An 18427-nucleotide genomic window follows, 5' to 3' on the forward strand; every position below is an offset into this window, starting at 1 on the left:
TATGGTGCAACAACATTGGTACAAGTTTTAAGTCTGTACAAATAATTATACATTTTTTGAATCCCTATTTTCCAATCGATCAGCTCTGTTCAAACAGCTCTGTTCTTCTTTTTTTCTTTGAGGAACATGGAGAGTGAAAGCAAAGTTGCAAATTGAAAGTCAATTTCGGGTTAGTCTATTCCAATCACCCAAAGTGATGTAACAGCTTCTTGTGATCCTAGAAGGCGGTCTCAGGTGGATCTGCTACTCAGACTTTCCAACACTCACAGTAGGGGTAACACAGGACAGTCATGAAGATAACCTGATGGTAAGAATGCTTGCTTTGAAGTACTTTCTTTTCATTTTGTGGTTTCTTTTATTACACTTCAATTAGCCATAACTGAGAGAAAATGTTAATATGATCCTAGGGACACCAGAGAAAGAATAACAGACAAAATCATTGAATTTCATTTTACAAAGTCAGCTTTGTGTGAATGCCTATATAAATGTGTCGATGATGGAGTTTACCTTATTTACCATACTGTATTTTTGTCTGCTCTAGGTCACAGGCTATTTGGTGCCAAAGCCTGTTGTTAGGGGGACTTTGACTGGAGGTCTCTATGTGAAGCACTTGGAATCATGACAGACTTTTCGTTTATTTCCGTCCCTCTGGACAAGACCAGTTTAACCAGTGTAGAGAAACTCAAGCACATAATTGCCAAAACTAACCTGGCCTCCTGCTGCAAGTTCTCCATTCCAGATCTCAAGGTAAGGGTGTGTATCTGTTCTTAGGGAGAGTCTAGTGGGAGCCAAGTAAACACAATCAAATATATAGACACAAGGACCAGATATGGAAGGCTTTCCTCTTGACCCGTGAGAACAGCATGGTCAAAAATAAATTATTGTCCTTGTATGTTTGTTCTGTGTCGATACCAGTAATGTAGTAGAGTAGGATGATGGTGTTTGATGTCCTTCTCTGGTGAAGGGATACAGGCTCAGGTTCCTCGCTACAGTTTGAGGCAACATTTCCATCTGACCCATTTTACTTAGCATGATCTCAGTTCACCTTGGCTGCCAGGAATCATATTTTAACAGCAGTTTTTTTAGTTCTCCCAAGAGTTCAAACGTAAATGTACATTTGTCATATTGACTTTTACATGTGAACATCTCTTCACTAAATGTTAAATGCCAGTACATTCACAAGTCATCATACATGCAGAATTGTTGCGTACTGTTGTGTTGTGAGCTCTATGTCAAATCCATAATACATTAGCCACAGTAACACTGACTGTGATGTCTATGCTGTGACCCCAGGTGGGAATACTGGACAGTCTTCTCAGCGTGTCAGATGATCTGTCCAAGCTCGACACACAGACTGAAAGGTAAAAAAAGTCAAAAAATGTGTTCTGTTGATGCAATGAAACATGATTGCCCCGATGGCCATTGCACATTTATAGCTTAATGTGCAGCTTTGTCCTTAATTAAGACTTGTAACTGAGCTTGTATGCTGTCTGCATCATGATTAATTGATAGTCAGGGGAAGCTGACGCTTAGTTTTCCCTCCTTATTTGAAATTCATTGTTGGTGCATCTGAGCTGGCACTGTGTAGGGGATGTTATAGCCTTTTCACGACATAAACATTAGGCTTAGGGAGATCAAACCAAACAGAGTGTGTCTCGTAATTTAGCCCAGACTTGTTTTATTCACTGTTTTCACTCTTAAGCTAGAAGTCTTTGCTTGGATAAATAAAACCCTTTGTTGGGCATTTATTCTGGGCCTCAGTGCCAGAATTGAGAGAAAATCAAATTCCAATATAGGAGCCAATTAATGATTAAACTTTTAACTACAAACATAACATATAAAATACATGAATAAAAAAGTTGAATCACCTCTGTATAATGATGTTTTTCCTGTCAGTGTGATTAAAAAAACACATCAGACTATGAGGGAGGTGATGGAGCAGTCCAGTGACAAAGTGCTGGAAAACACCTTAGCCAATGGAGGTCAGTCACACACAACCACACAAGCTGATACATGCTGGGGGTGTTAATTACATTGTACAGAAACTCATTAGGAGAGTGCTTGGAAGCCCAAGGCGACACACACACTACAAATGCGACTAAGAGCTACTTAAGCATGGTCTTTATGCATGTACACACACAAACATCTACACACACATTCAGATAATAGGACAGATCAACAGCTGCCCATCAAGCTAACCACTGTCTCTGGTCACTTTCTCCCATCAGACCATGGCATGAATCAGACAGCAGTTGTGTCACCCCTGAAAGCTTACCTCCAGTCTCTGAGGGGTATTTTGTCTTTCTCTTTCAGCTGAAGTGCAGTGCTGTGTGACTCCTTTTATGAAGTGTGGATGTTTACACTGCTTTTTTCGGAATGACACTCCTATTCTACTGTGTGGCGGCGTGTGTTTGTTGTGCAATCTTTGGTGTCTATTTAAGTTATTACTCCTTGTGTGTTTCTAAGTGGAGCTGATGAGCTACATGACCAAGTTTCAGTGGGACAAAGCCAAGTATCCCACAGCTCTGCCTCTCTCCAGCCTGACAGACATCATCAACAAGGTACTAACACATTAATACAAGGATTAGGTGAAATGACATGCAAATATAGTTATTACAGTCATAATCATTCTGCGTCAATTTATTGTTGCACTTTTGCAAAGTTGGAGGCACAAAAAACCCGTTGAAACTCAAAGTCAATTGGAAGTTATAATGTTTGTAGACTTACTAATGTTACACCATTTTCTAGACATAATGGGTTATCAAGAAGTTTAAATAAAGTCCTTCAAAGCTCTTAAGTGGTGGTGGCTTAGCAAATAGCACATGATACAGAGCTGAGGTGTTTCTAGTCCGACACCATCGAGGGCATCCTGACAGGAAACATCACTGCCCTGAAGAGGACCGTAAGGCCCTGAAAAGAGTGGTTCATTTGGATGAATGTACACCCTGCCCTGCCTTTAGGACATTTACACCATGGGGCGCTGCAAGAAAAAGGCTAGGAGAATCACTAAAGATCCAAACCACCCAGGTTAAAGCTTTTCTAACTTTTGAGGTTGGAAAGAAGGAACAGGACACACCATGCCAGCACTAAGAGGATCAGGACAAGGCCACTAGGAGCTTAAATGACATAAATGCCCCTCAAATAAATTGATTGTTTGGTTGATTGAAGATGTGTAGAGAGTAGCTGTATATGGCTATAGCACTGTTCACCTCCACCCACACCTTTCTCAAAATTACATTTGAGGTGCTGGCTATGATTTTCCCATTTTCATGTTTCATATTTAGCATGTAAGAAGAGATGAACAATTACAACTGGGACACACAATTAGAACTTGGAAACATTTGCACCATTTCACTGTGTCTTTAAAAAAGAAGCCGAGACTGAAACATTCAGAAGTGGTTTCTACATTTCTAATAATGCAACTTGACCGCATTAGACACTCTTTGCCTGGTAAATGCCCACTCCTTACACAAAGACAAAACCCAACTACTACTAGTTATATTAAAGGTATTTAATATGTGAGTTCTTATCCCAGACTAGTTTGAGGTTATTGTTACCTGCACTCCTGATGTTTGTATGTCCTGTTAATACTTGCATGTGTGTCAGGAAGTTTCCCAGATGGAGACGGAATTAAAATCTCGAGCTGCGGCATATAACAGTGTGAAAATGAGCTTGCAAAGCCTTGAGCACAAACTAGAGTGAGTGACATCATTAAGACATTAAGTAAAAATACATAATTTTACAAAAATGAAATGTTGAACTGGAATGTCTGTCTTCCCAGTGGGACTTTGCAAACTCGCAGTCTGACTGACATAGTAAAGAAGGAAGACCTGGTGGTCTCAGAGTACCTCACCACCCTACTGGTAGTGGTGACCAGGTTGGTGACACTAAATGTTATTATACTTTCATTCTATGGTGTAACACAAGGGTTTCATGTGTTGTTTTTGTTTTGTAAATGGGTTTCTATTTATGTTTTTGGTCCCAGAGGGAGCTACATGCAGTGGGAGAGGACCTATGAGTCTTTGTCAGAGTTTGTGGTTCCACGATCCAGCAGGTGAGCTGTCTTTATGCACTCTCTGCTGTAAGACAAGCCATTCCACTTAATCTCAGTATAAGAGCACCCGCAAAGCTCCAAGTACCTGCTCTTAGCACCTAAAAGGTCAGGCTAAGTAACCACAGGTGTTCTATTACTAGCAGAAAGTAAGAGTCTGTGTAGCTTGGACCCGTTGAAGGGAAGAAAATATTCTTTAAAAAAAATAAAAATAAAGTGCTTCGTAGACTGGCAACTAAACCAGAATGGAGAATTGTGAAAGCCCTACAGCTTTTAAGGTTCATTTGCATCACATCACAGTCTTTGCTATAGAGCTTCACAATGCAAAATATCTAGTCTTCTGGCAGTTTTACAGTACATAAATATCACTCAGCTTTTAACTTTTTTCTCGTGTTGTCTTTTAGCCTGACCTACTGCTGCATGTCATAATGTGTCGTTCTAATTTTCTGTCATTATTTTGTGTGACGATCAGGAAGCTGTACGAGGATGGAGAGGGAGGCCTTTTCTCAGTTATTCTTTTCAAAAGAGCTGTGGCTGAATTCAAAGCCAAAGCCCAGGAGAGCAAGTAAGCAGGACGGATTGCCAGAAAATACAGTCAAGTAAAAGCTATATTATCTGTGTCAATTACCATGATGTAGCCTATGATCCACACAGGTTCACCGTACGCAACTACAGCTTTGATATGGAGGTGAAGAAGCAGCAGGAGATGAAGAAACATAGTGTTCACAAGAAGGAACAATATGTGAGTCCAACATTATATTCTGTAGCAGAGATCTCCAACAAACCTAATTAGACATAGACATAAAACTATGTCTGAAAATATGACTTACCATGAATCCAACATATTATAAGCAAAGGTGAATTGGCCTATTCAACCAAAAAATAACACATTGAATTTAAAAAACATTGATGAAATCCTTACCAAGTCAGGTATCCATTAAGGTAGCCATCCACAGATACAGTTTGCCTCAAAGCTTAAGGACTGACTTTGCCTTCCATGTGTATGTTTAACATTAAAACATGTTTAAATAATACATTAGATCATTACTTCCATTTTCATACATACTACATACTATACCAGTTTAATGTGCACCTAAATTTGTATACAATATATGGAGTAGAGGGTCCCTACTCTATATGTATATATATACATATACGGTACATGCTGTATGTGTACATAGTGTTTTGGATTTGTGTGAATGTTATTTTATTATTCTATTTGAATGGTAGTATATTCTAAACCTGCATGCCTCCTCCATAGGGAATCTTCGTGCGTTGGCTTAAGGTGAATTTCAGTGAGGTGTTTGTTGCCTGGATTCACTTGAAAGCTATGAGGGTGTTTGTGGAATCAGTCCTCAGGTCAGTGCTGACAACAACAGGGATTTCCTCTGAACATGAATGGGAAAATGACATGTGATTCCGATTCCTTTGAGTAGACTCATGAAGATGTCTCCTGCTAGGTATGGATTACCGGTGAACTATCAGGCTCTTGTGCTGCACACGGACAAGAAGCATTCAAAGAAACTGAGAGAAGAACTCGCCTCCCTCTTCATACATCTGGACCCCACTGTCGCTGCAGGCAAGACAGAGGTAAGAGGCCAAATCTACTTTCTCTGATTCTAATGTTTCTTATGATTATGTCATTTTAACATTCATATTTCATCTAAAGCACAGAACAAAAGGTATAAGACACAAACATACACATTTAGGAGCATGGATGTTCACTCCTGACCACTGACTTAGTGTGTGTCATAACACAATGTCCAATCAAGTTCCACTTACTAGCTTTTGTTGAAGCTTTTAACCACATGTCACAGTCTTGATCAACAACTCAGTTGGCCTAATTGTGAAACATCAGTCAAAGGATGACACCTGAGCTGGTTTTAATTAAAAGTGATAATTGTTTTAATCTGAATGTGTTTTATTTTTACTCCTTCATGTATTTATATAACACAACGATGTTTTAGTCTACCACCATGGGTAGAGAGCAACTAACCTATATATTAAGCACAATTTTGAATTACTTAAACTCAATTTCTTTGAATTGCCATTTTGTGCTATTCCTCTACTTAACTTTACCACATTCCTGAGGCATATATTTGGCTTGTTACCCCAATAAATTCACTGGGCCAATGTTATAGACCAATTTTGGCCCTTTGCAGATATGTGTCTATTGGCTTATATGTCTGCCGACAAAAAAGTAGCAAGAAACTGAGCTGGGGAATTCACTCTCCTTTGAGCTCTGTTTTGGTCTCCACCAACTCTCTATATATATATATCTGTTTCTTTAGTGCGAAATGCTCCACTATGTTTGCAGCTAGCTAACTTTAACTGCTGTTTGGGGCTGGACTGGTAATGTAAATTATAGTGTGTCTATAAGAGATTCGTGAAAAAAAGCTGACTGAGCGTTAAGAACAAACTAAAGCAATAAAGTTGTGGGGGAAATGCAGAGTTAGGTGATCATTTATGCAGGTTCAACACTACAAGCAACCCTTTTCAAATTGCATGTAGTAATTTGATCCATTGTTAACAATATAATTATTGATAAAACATGGTCAAATTGTGGTATTGCTGCTTCTACTTAAAGCATCAAAATCTATCTTCCACCAATGGCTTTGGCAAGTTCATTCACAATTTTCATTTAGCATGTTGTGTACATTTAGCTGTAAAGGTTCAAACACATTGAAGGCTCCACTATCAAGATACAAACACAATTGAAATCCATCGTATCAAGAAAGAAACCATATGTGGTAAATCGTAATTACAGAATTTGACAACGCCTCCACTAGACCAATAATAGCAAGTAAGTGTGATTGTTTGTCCAGTCAGATGTACTGTAATGTTGATGTCTGTGTTCTCCTGTCTTCCTCTGACAAGCAGGTAAGCTGTGATATCCCAGGACTCTGTCAGCATGAGTACTTGTCCTACGTCTGCTTCCACATCAACACCAATCTGCTGGAGGTCAGCTAGCAGTAAACAAAGAGACGACCCACACAATGACCAAGCAATATGGGCCCTGTCACTCCCGTGGTGGAGCGGACCACTCAGAGCCAGGAACATAAAGACCCTCAACTCTACAATAAAACACATCCAGTGAGGCTCCTTGAATATCTTGGTTTTCAACATTTCTCATGAACCAGAAATAACTGTAAAGCTTCCCTTGGACAGCAGTGTAAATTATCTTGTCAAGTGAACAGTGGATGGATTTGAGTCCTCTTCACTGCACATATCATCTGCAACCTCAACTGCACACGGACTACACGTTGTGATGTGCTGCATGGAACTGTGGAACCATTTGAATATGCAAGAACATGTCCAGTAAATGTTCATGTTGGGGAGCACATTCAAGCATTTTAAGCAAGCACATCTTCCCAGAGACCTAACAGCCATCACAGTGTGGTAAAGAGTATTTCTAAAAAGGTGCTCTAAGCAATGACACATGTTTTTTAGGCTGCAACATTTTTGTCACATAAAGCAAACATCTCTGTTGAACGGGGGTTCAGTTCAGATCCCCAAAACACTCTTGACCTCACTATCAGCTAGCTATCTGTCCCCAGAACACACTGTAAAAAAAAAACGTGGTCTCTGTAGACAGCCCAGGCTTCACAAACGCACACTGTTCAACACAAAAGTCCATACATTTTTGGTGCATTATACTGTATATTCTGAAGGGAAAGCACAGCATCACTCTTTACTTTAAACTCATTATGTCAGAATGTTTTTAATTTAATACTACCAATGGAAGAAGGAGAACTCAGATTCGTTACTTAAGTAAAAGTACCAATACCACAATGTGAAACACCCCAAGAAACAGTACTGCAGTCATATCCTATAGGGTTTTGCTCCTGAAGCCTTTCATGAAATCAGACTACATTACTGGTAATATTTATGGTCAGGATTTTTTTCAGCATTTTATTTCAATGTAAATATAGTCTTTATAGTAGTTTTCATTGTTAGTGGCGGGGTTACCACCAGTAACTACAGGTGTCGCCATTTCAATTAGTACTCAAATCTTAAGTAAACACACTTGTTCTGCATAAAAATGGCCATTGTGACATGTTATACATATATACTGTATACTGACAGTTTAACGTGTACATAGGATTTTTCTGTTGTGGCCACTCAAGCTAGTTTTAAACGGGACGTCCACCAAAGTCTGTTTGCAGGTATTAGGGGGTATAATTGTGTTATGTGGGGGGGGGGGGGGGGGGGGGGGGGGGGGGGGGGAAGAAAGTACAAAAAAAAGTTGTGAAAAGCCTTTTGTGGCAATGTGATATCTGCTAAAAGCTTGAGGCCGCACTAGCCGCTACTAGCATTACTACTCAGACCAAACTGTCTTTTTTCGAGGTGCATTGTGGGTAATGTAGAAAGGAAGAAGAATATGTGAAATAAAAAAAACATTGTTCTGGTTTGGCTGCATTTTGATCCATTGCTAAAAACTCTCCATAGGTTTGACATTGTGTAATGTCAAATTGGAATATTCTTCTATTTAGGTAGTTAGTCCAGTGTTTATATGTTCCAATAGTGTGGGTTCCAAGGTAAATCTGAGAGGTTGTTAGATGATTTTCAAGGTAAGAAAAGAAATTACACTTGTTTAAAAAAAGTTTCAACTACTCTCCAATCTTTGTTTTTTTTCTTTTTGTGAAATATTGGTTTACCTCTTTGGCCGTAACGTTTATTTAATGAAATCGTATGAGTAGTTTAGAGGGGAAATTTGGTGTAGGCTCACAACTCATATATCTGACACCTGACAATGAGCTCACCTGCACTGCTTTTTTGCAAAGGGTCACACGCCAAAGATATGTAAAATGTAAAATCCTAAGACTGAAATCTAACTATTTACCTCAGCTGGCAGATACATAAATAAGAAACAGTGGAGTAGTGTAAAGTAACATGAAAAGGAAATACTCAAGTGCTACTCAGAATGCTATGCAGCACATGATCACCAGAGAGTGCACTCTCTCTGTTCAGTCTCCATTTTCATAGCATTCTTTTCTATCAGTTATCATGTATTGTAGTTGATCAATCAATGTGTGTGGTGTTGGAAGATTTTACCAACACATTTCATTCCAGTAACTCATTCAAAATGTGTGTAAATGGACAATATGGCTCTAAACCACTATGGCGGAGTTAAAATGTGTCTGGATTGTTGGGTGCAGTGCTAATTAACGGTTCTAGTTTAATTGGCCTATTGACTGCATTGTCTTCTCAACCTAAACAGCCTATTTATTTATTTTATTGCATCTCCCAGACATGAGAAGAAAGGGAGGGGGGGAGAATGAGGGATAAAGAGAAAGAGAACGAGAGAGAGAGAGAGGGAGGCATAGAGAGAGAGAGAGAGAGAGAGAGAGAGAGAGAGAGAGAGAGAGAGAGAGAGAGAGAGAGATGGAAAGTGTTGGGGAAAGCTGTGCCATTCAGTGCATTAAACTGTCGCAAGAGGTAACATTTACGCGCCAAGAAAAGTGGACATCAGTTCCGGTTTTTACCCTTTAATTCAACGTTATAGGATAGGCTACACATTTATGCAGTCACACATTGATTAAAATGTGGACAGTTCCGAAGCCAAAATATAGAACTGGGTTGTGCGCCGAGGGGGAGATTACTGTGAACATTGGCGGAGTCCGTGTGGTGCTTTTTGGGGAGGTTTTGAACCGCTACCCGGACAGCAGACTAACGGAACTGTTGAACTGCTCAACCCAGAACCATGAAGTCATCTCGTCGCTTTGTGATGACTTCGATCCATGCAGAAAAGAGTTTTACTTTGACCGAGATCCGGATGCCTTCAAGTGCATTATAGACGTTTACTACTTTGATGAAATCCACATTAAACCCGGCATTTGCCCCATTTGTTTCATCAAGGAGATGGAGTTCTGGAAAATAGATCAAAATGTTTTAGACGAGTGCTGTAAAAGTTACCTAAGTGAGAAGAAGGAGGAGCTGACAGAGATTGCAAACAAAGTGAAAGTGATCCTGGAGGATCTGGAGGTGGATGAGTGCATTACGCGCAGCCAGCGGTGCCAAAGGTTCCTGTGGAGGCTGATGGAGAAGCCGGCTTCATCCCTGCCGGCGCGCATCATTGCCATCGCATCCTTCCTCTCTGTCCTGGTCTCGGCGGTGGTGATGTGCGTGGGGACAATCCCGGAGCTCCAGGTGACGGACGTGGAGGGAAAACTGGTGGAGCACCCGATCCTGGAGGGGATCGAGACCGCCTGCATGTTATGGTTCACCGTGGAGTACTTCCTGCGTCTCGCCTCCTCTCCTAACAAGCTGCACTTTGCGCTTTCCTTCATGAACGTCATTGACTTCATGGCCATCATGCCGTTCTACGTGGTCCTGTCCCTCACTTACCTTGGCACCACGTCCATGATGGAGCTGACCAACGTCCAACAAGCGGTGCAGGCGCTGCGCATCATGCGTATCGCGCGTATTTTCAAGCTCGCTCGCCATTCATCCGGACTGCAGACTCTGACCTACGCACTCAAGAAGAGTCTAAAGGAGCTGGGGCTGCTCCTCATGTACATGGGCGTGGGGATCTTTGTGTTCTCGGCGCTGGCATACACCATGGAGCAAAACCACCCAGAGACGCTTTTCAGAAGCATCCCGCAGTCTTTCTGGTGGGCCATCATCACCATGACCACGGTGGGCTACGGAGACATCTACCCCAAAACCACGCTCGGGAAGTGCAACGCAGCCGTGAGCTTTCTGTGTGGGGTAATAGCCATCGCATTGCCCATCCACCCCATCATTAATAACTTTGTGGTCTTCTACAATAAGCAGAAAGTGTTGGAGACCGCGGCGAAGCACGAGGTCGAGCTGATGGAGCTGAAGTCTGGCAAGGATGCGCGCAGAGAAAGCAGGAATTAACATGAGACTGAACGCACAGCAAATAAAGACTTTTTCCAGAGCTTTTACTGCTGTCATGCCGGTAATTCACTTTCTACAAGAAGGTGAAAATCAAAAGATCCCCTGTCCACATCTAGTCTAGAATCTAGTAAATGTACAAAATTTGGTACGCAGAGACCTTTAAAACAACACACTGAAACTTTGCCCGGTCCTGCAGACACATTGGCCCAGCTCCATGCAGTGACACTGTACATATAGCGCCGTCTCATATGTAGTCTTTGTAGTTGAATGTGACTCTGCCGTGTGCTGCTTATTACTGCATGGTGCCGTTATTTCGTTCCATTACTCTTGTTTTGTTGTAATGGAACAATAAGTTGTGCATGAAAACCCTGTGGAGTACAGAGGCGATTCAAGCCCTAAACTTGACCTCTAAAAAAGAACTGAATAAAGGAGTTCTGCTCTAGGAATACCACAGCAAAGTGAAACTAAACCCAGAATCTAAATGCAGAGATCATTCAGGGAAATTTTTTTTAGCTATCTTACAGAACATACAGTAGTACTTTACAGCCAAGGTCAAAATCACATAAAAGTCAAATGTCCAACAGTTATTGAAAGTAAATTTTGGAAAGGTCTGCTTTTCCATAGATAAATATCCAATTTCATTTGTAAAACCACCTCACTTTTGTAATAATGGCCCTGTGGTTCAGCATTAAAGGACGTTTTCTCAGAATTGTTGGTGACTTTCTAGTTACATATTTCATTGGTTTCCTACCACAATGGTCCCAAATTATGTTGAAATGCCCAGTTAGCACAGTAGGAGGTTATTTAAAAATATGTTAAAAAGGTGCCAGGCCCCCCCTAATGCTCTAATCATAGAATCACCCCTGCCTCTACGTACACTTATGCATAAAGAATGAATAAAGCATCCCCTGTAATCTGCTGTAAATTACAGACAAGGTGACACTTAAGTAATTTGAAATAATCGTAATAATAATAACAACAATACAGATTGTTTTCTTTGGAAGAGAGTAGAATAATCAAGTTGACATGTAATATAATAAAGGTGTCAGTGCTTTGGTGGCAAATGTATCAGATAGGGACTTCAACTGAACCAGTGTGGGTGGATAATCTTTTAGAAATGCCTATTAAAATTAGACTAAAAATGAGTCGGAAATTGCAGCCCCCACATAACTGGCATGTGATGAATCTCAGACTACCCTTAAATTGATTAAAGGAATATTTTGGTTTCATATGTTGTGTTGTTTTGTGCCCTGTGTCTAGCTGACCCCATGTCAGTGGGTCCTGGGACAGATAGGCAAAGCTGGTGCGGACTAAAACAAAACAAAAAAGCAAAATTCAAGGTCATGATTATATGTGCTTTCTAATAAACAAGAGTTGTTGTTTTTTTAATTTGTTGTGATTTATTCACATTTAGTCCAGGAGACATCTAAAACAACCAGACATTAAATACAGGTGGCTGCTGAACAGCTGCTGGAAATGTGTAATGCGTGCATACTTTTATGAAAAGATCCTTGATTTAAGTATAAGAATACAGAAGAGATAAGGTACAGTATCTTATCTTATCTATTGAGCTGAACAGTGGTGAAGTAAGGAAGCATTCAGATATTTTAAGAAAAACAATTGAGTAGTAGGATTCATGCTATTAGCAAAATGGAGTTTATTTAAGTATCAAAAGTAAAAGTGAATTGCAAATGTATTTGAGTTTACAGAAGGGACATTGCATATGTGTCATCCAGCATGGTGCCACTTCAGTGTTTGACTGTTTCTTCCTAGCCATCTTCTATAGAAACAACACAAGGATGATGACAGAAAATACTTGGGAAGGCATGGGTCAGTGTGTGCCGTATGGGTGAATGTCACTGTTGAGCCTGTGAGTTGTGACTGCGTATGTGTGGATACACATCTATCAGTGTGTCTGTGTCTGTATTTGCTATTGTTGCCTTATAAGTTTCTGTGTTTGTGCTTCGCGTGTGACATGATCCAAGGCAGTGGTCTGTGAGAAACAGCTGCCCCCAGCAGGAAAACACTTCAAACTAAAGCAATACACACCCACACACTGAACACTCAGAAGCACTCATTTCTCCTCTGCCACCACCACACCCGCTGTTTCTCTCTGTCTCCATCTAACTCCTTCCTCCTGCCTCCACCTACTCACACTGCATCTCAGAGGATGAGCTGTCAGCTTCACTGGCTGAGAGTGCCGCGACCAGACCAAACGATACGTAGAGCGTTAGTGCTGTCGTTTTTTTGAGGGTTTGTAAAGATGCAAATCTTTACACACACTTTACACTTATAACTTCATTTTGAAAAGACCATGTTTTGCAATCTGAAAATAGAAGGAATAAATGATTGTTGATCAACTGTCAAAAAATGACATGAAAGATATACGTGAGGTGAGGATGAAGGGAAATTGAGAGACATTAACTGACGTTGACTTTAACCAAATATAGCACTTCATATGTTATGCATCACCAACCATTACAGATGACTCACTCCTGCTGTGTGGCACGGACACACCGGTTGAAACTATACGTTGATGTCCACAGTGTGAGACAAACTGACCTTCACATTTAAAACTTAAAGCTGTTGCATGAACATCCATGTTACTGATATATAATGTCTTTCTCACTGTGGCTCTCCTATGTGTGGTCCATGGCAACCTGTTAACAAATGCATCAAAGACGTAAGAAACCTGCTTGTCAATACTTGTCTGTCCCCAGTGGGCTTTGATGCTTCACAGGAGCGGTCTCCACGATCCTTATAGTCCCAGAGAGCACCGGTGTCTAGAGGAGGATATAACGGTAAATAGATCTTGATTGAAGACTGGTTTAATACAGATAATTAGTCACTTTTAATGAGTTCCCAATGGTCATAGTAATGTAGTAGTGTAGGCATGTGCATAGGTAGGTTAGTGTGTAGGGAACTGAAGTTTCACAAACAGGGCTTTTTTGAGATATGAGCACTTTTGCAGCAGCACTGCAACACACAGTTGCAACAATGCGAGACCAAGGTCAAACTAGTCAGTATTGACATTTCAATTACAGGATTTTTCAGGTGCCGCCGTAAATTCCACTGCATGTCCCTAATAACTGCTCCTCAGATCCCTGCAGGGTAAATTTTAAATTGATATGGCCAGCTAAACTATCTGTTGAATCTTCTTCTTTTTATTTTAGGTTTTCTGTTGCACGACTAAAACAACCACCAAAACAAGTTCCTTCTCAAGACATGTGTTTTGGGGTTTGATTTTCTGAGTAAAATTACAGGAACACAACACTGCTTGGCAGCAGACTCTTAAATCGCAGATGTCAGACCTTCTCATGTGAATGTGAAGTATCTCCACCCGCCAAGTGTCCTCCATCTTTGGGCAACTAATACAAAGCAAGCTATATTGTATTTTTGAAACAACTAGCGCTGCAGGCAGTAAATCCCTCTAAGTCAGGGCTACTTAAAAAAAAAAAAAGAAGAAGTGGCAAAGAGCTGCTTGCATGAAGTAGCTTTCATTTATTATTTACAACACACAAGAGCTGAAGGAAGCTTCAGTTTGTACACGTATGAAATAACATTACCAAAAGCAAAAAAATCTTCACTTCGTGTCAATGTTCATGACTTTTTCAGCCTTTTAGCCCACGTAGTTAGCCACTGTACATCACTTAAAATATTCCCATCAGTGTGCAAGAAAACAATACCCCTTTACACTTCTATCCCCACAAAGTTAGCTACCTAACTTTTGATATTGTGGTAATTTTGTGTCTCAGTTTGTACACCTATTGGCGAGCTACTTCTTGGAGACGCCTTAAGCAAAACATCTGTCTGTCAAACCTATTGCAAAACAACACAGAACTAAACCTGGATCCTTTAAGGGATCTTATGTTGAACATTTCAGCAACATAACCCCCTTTGCTTTTCTTTGTCCTTAAAAGATGCTGAACTCATTTCCCTCACCAGCAGTCTGCTGTTGTCATGGCTCCAGTCTTTAAATAACAGTCCCGTTCTCATTATTCTGCTGCGACGATGCCTGTTGCTTTTTTAGACTGGACTCCCACATTGAATGCAATCTGCAGTTGACTACATGTAATAGATTTATTAGAGCAATATAGTGTTTTTCATTTTGCGTCATGCACGTCAAAAGAATCAATCACTGCAGATATATTGAGGTGCTGAGTTTTTCAGTCATGCATTAGGTACATTTACAGGCGTTAACTACCTGTTGTTAAAGTATCCTTGTCATTCAGAGGTTAATGTTTTGTACTGCTTCTTTCAGACATGACAGGACATTACATATCCACTGGTCCCTGGCCTGAACTGATCCACGTGTGCAAAATAACTTTAACAGAGCATCTTTCTCATGTTTTGTAGGAAAAGGTTTTGTTGAGGCAGTTTACATGTCTGTCTTGGACTACTATCTTCAACTCTTATATCTCCTTGGACTCACTGTATTGCTCCGCCTTGAGATTCATAACCGGTAATGCATATGGTACACATCATTGTATTTTGTATGAAAGTATTGGGAGGTCTTCTCTCCAAAAAAGACGTGATAGCAGTGCTGGGCGATATGAAAAAAATCAAATATCACCATATTTTTGACCAAATATGTCAATATCGATACTGTAACCATGACTATTGGTGCTTTCATAATATATACACAATGAAATGTTTGATAAATAATCATAAGAAATGTGGATATGATGACTAGGTGGGTATAGGCAAATAATAGAACAGTTACAACAGTCGTGTGAGTTCAGAAAATGACATCACTTTCCTGTAATGGAGCCTTTAAAACCAGCAAAAGACAACACTTATGCCATAGTACGATATTACGATATCCAAATTCTAAGACGATATCTAGTCTCATATCATGATATTGATACAATATCGATATATTGCTCAGCTCTACGGGATAGTCAGGGGTATCTATATGGCTCTAATTGGTAAACTGACATCTAACCTGACGGATCTCTCTGTTAGTCAGAGGGACATTATCAGACCTGCTTTGCTGACTGACTTTTCATGTTCCACGAGCTCGGTCTGAAACTGCTTTTAGTTTAAGTGCATCCGACAAATTACAGCACTTTCTTAAAATCAATGAAATTGTGCCTCTTGGACAATTTAGCAATATTGCTCTAAACCTGCAAACTTCTACTTGAAACTGCTTTACATAATTGTATTTTCTTTTGCGTCCCTATTATCCTAATTGATTTATCAAATATTTTTCTAGTTCTGAATGTTTTATCAGCTTTCTATATTTCTTATGATTGTTGTTGATTATGTTGTTGTTCTGCATGTATCCTTGTAATCTGACTTGTTGACATTGTAAATGAATGTTGCCACTCAATGATCTCTCGGCTGAATGAATGACTGAAAGGAGATGTCATGTGCAACACGCTGTCATACGGAAGATCAAGTATCCTTCCTGACAGCTATATACAAGTCTAACCTAATGTAACATAAGTAGCCTTCTCACCTGTGTCCATCCTCCTTGCAAAGAAAGATGTTAAAATAGGCTCGGTCTATCTATACATCGAGGTTTTCTGTTAGTTCTCTCTTGCTGATTGAAACAACATGGTTACGGAAAACAACAAATTTGGCTTATTGAGAATCAGCTTTGCTGTTTAGTTGCATCTAGCATAATAAAGATTACTTTTTCCATTTTTAACTGAAATGACGATTGCTCCCTTGCTCACCCAAGTCATTTGGTACCACCCTGTGGCCACTGATGCACTTTGAACACACACACACACACACACACACACACACACACACACACACACACAAAATGCATTTAGCACATTTTCATAGGAATGTCTCACTTATAGACACTTGTGCACTGGACTTCTTTTGCTTTGGGATCTTTCCCTGTCTGACTTTGAAATTGAATCCAATGACTCCATCTTGTTCACTGTCACCCCTTCCAGCTTTTTATTGTATTACACAAGCACTCTAACAGGGTAAACATAGTCTATCTTTACGTTCTTTTTGCAGGATTGCTCCGGTGCTGCAGGAAATTCCACCGGATGTATGTATTTTCCATTTTGCTTTCTTTGTGTTGGAATTTAAAATTTTGTGGATTTATGAGGACTATTTTTTTTAATGTTGTTTTTTTTAAGATTGTTTTTTCATTTTAGGTCGTAATTTCCTCAGGAAAGATGAAGACAAGAAAGGGGGGGGGAATGACATGCAGCAAAGGGCCGCAGGTCATAGTCAAACCCACAGAGCAAACCTCATATATGTATGAACTGAGCTAACCCGGCCACTATGAGGACTATGGTTAACTGCTCCTTAGATCTCTGCAGTGTAAATCTAGACAGCAAGCTAGACTATCTGTCCAATCTGAGTTTTCTATCTCACGACTATTTTGCAGCAGCTCTGTGTGGAGTTTAGCTGATGATTGTGATTGATTTAAGAAATGCCACTAAACCAGAGCATGTGTCCTCCCATCCCTGAATGCTGTGTGGAGTAGCTAGACTAGGGTGAATTTAACTTTACTTTAAGAAATGTCAGATTAGTTTGCTTTCAGTTTAGTTTTTTTTACTTATCTAGAAAGGGGGAGACAGTTACACTTTATCGGAGTAAGAAACAATTTTGGGTCTTTACTTTACATTCAACAGTCAGACAGCTAAATTATTGATCTTGAGATACGTAAAAGCAGCAGTACGGTGACCTTTTAGACATCCGTTTTTATTCAGTCTGCTGGTCTAATGCGGGGGAAGCGCTCACCCTTCCCGCTTAATGATTGTTTGGCACTCCTCCTGGGCACCCTCTGGCTCACAGCTGGTAACCTGTCTAGGTTTTAAGGCCACTTGCTTCTTTCAGTGAATGTGTTTTCAAGTGCCGACGCTGGAGACTCTTTGTCTCACTGTTTTATTTTTGCAAACCACTTCTTGATCAATAATGCATGTTTTCCATGCACAGGGGTGAAGGGTTTGTTCAGTTTGCTGTGTGGTTACGCACTGACACCCGGTGTGTAAGTTTTAATTTACAGCACACATAACAGAGGCTGAAAGATAGTTCAGTGGGGATACTCTACCAGGCCTTAAGCGTACTAGATTAAGTAGTCTGACTAAAAGTTCTCTAGTGTTTTTGGCATTTCTTAAACTAATCACAATTGTCTTGGGTGGCGCTAAGCGTTGCACAGAGCTAAGGTGCCGCTGCAGAATAGTCTCGGGGAAGGAACTTCAAACGTCAACGAAACGAAAGAAACGTCAAAAGTTGTTTAAGTTGTGTACTAAGTTAAATTTCCCCACTGAACGTAGTAAGGGTTATGTTTTACGTATTGCTCAAATATAACCTTGAACCATGCATTAAAGCAACATCAAAGCACTTTTCCTCTTTGGTCCCTCTACAGGTTGGAAGTGGAATTGTCCCACTATGTCTCATTCGAACTACATATCCGCTCCGATCTGGAAAACTTGCATAGTGCGGTTGGAGCCAATAGAGAGCAGCAAAGCGAATGCAAAAGTGGTTCATCAACTGTTACTAGTTGATGAACCACTGAAACGATTTTGGAAACATTCT

General features: G+C 40.3%; 2 protein-coding genes and 1 long non-coding RNA gene across 3 annotated transcripts; 2 read left to right on the forward strand and 1 right to left on the reverse strand.

The window, feature by feature from the left end:
- The first annotated feature begins 486 nt into the window (after positions 1–486).
- atp6v1c2 (ATPase H+ transporting V1 subunit C2) lies at positions 487–7662 on the forward strand. The gene is made up of 12 exons (XM_034857453.1): positions 487–747; positions 1294–1361; positions 1897–1982; positions 2467–2561; positions 3607–3698; positions 3782–3877; positions 3986–4054; positions 4524–4616; positions 4706–4793; positions 5313–5410; positions 5512–5641; positions 6932–7662. The coding sequence occupies exons 1-12, from the start codon at positions 619–621 to the stop codon at positions 7019–7021; spliced, it is 1134 nt and encodes a 377-aa protein (XP_034713344.1). The 5' UTR covers positions 487–618; the 3' UTR covers positions 7022–7662.
- LOC117935344 lies at positions 4207–18427 on the reverse strand. The gene is made up of 3 exons (XR_004654736.1): positions 18280–18427; positions 5660–5664; positions 4207–4216 (listed from the first exon to the last, which is right to left on the reverse strand). It is a non-coding gene; the product is annotated as an uncharacterized LOC117935344 (long non-coding RNA).
- Positions 9483–11621, forward strand: kcnf1b (potassium voltage-gated channel, subfamily F, member 1b). Its single transcript, XM_034857439.1, has one exon. The coding sequence runs from the start codon at positions 9596–9598 to the stop codon at positions 10913–10915; it is 1320 nt and encodes a 439-aa protein (XP_034713330.1). The 5' UTR covers positions 9483–9595; the 3' UTR covers positions 10916–11621.

The sequence above is a fragment of the Etheostoma cragini genome, chromosome 20 (assembly GCF_013103735.1).
Source record: "Etheostoma cragini isolate CJK2018 chromosome 20, CSU_Ecrag_1.0, whole genome shotgun sequence".
Classification (NCBI taxonomy): domain Eukaryota; kingdom Metazoa; phylum Chordata; class Actinopteri; order Perciformes; family Percidae; genus Etheostoma; species Etheostoma cragini.

Bases quoted from the DNA above. Each gene is read 5' to 3' on its own strand.
- atp6v1c2 (XM_034857453.1), top strand. From the start codon at position 619: ATGACAGACTTTTCGTTTATTTCCGTCCCTCTGGACAAGACCAGTTTA. The intron at 1,362-1,896 runs GTAAAAAAAGTC...TTTTCCTGTCAG, and splicing joins CTCGACACACAGACTGAAAG to TGTGATTAAAAAAACACATC. The intron at 5,411-5,511 runs GTCAGTGCTGAC...GTCTCCTGCTAG, and splicing joins TTTGTGGAATCAGTCCTCAG to GTATGGATTACCGGTGAACT.
- kcnf1b (XM_034857439.1), top strand. From the start codon at position 9,596: ATGTGGACAGTTCCGAAGCCAAAATATAGAACTGGGTTGTGCGCCGAG.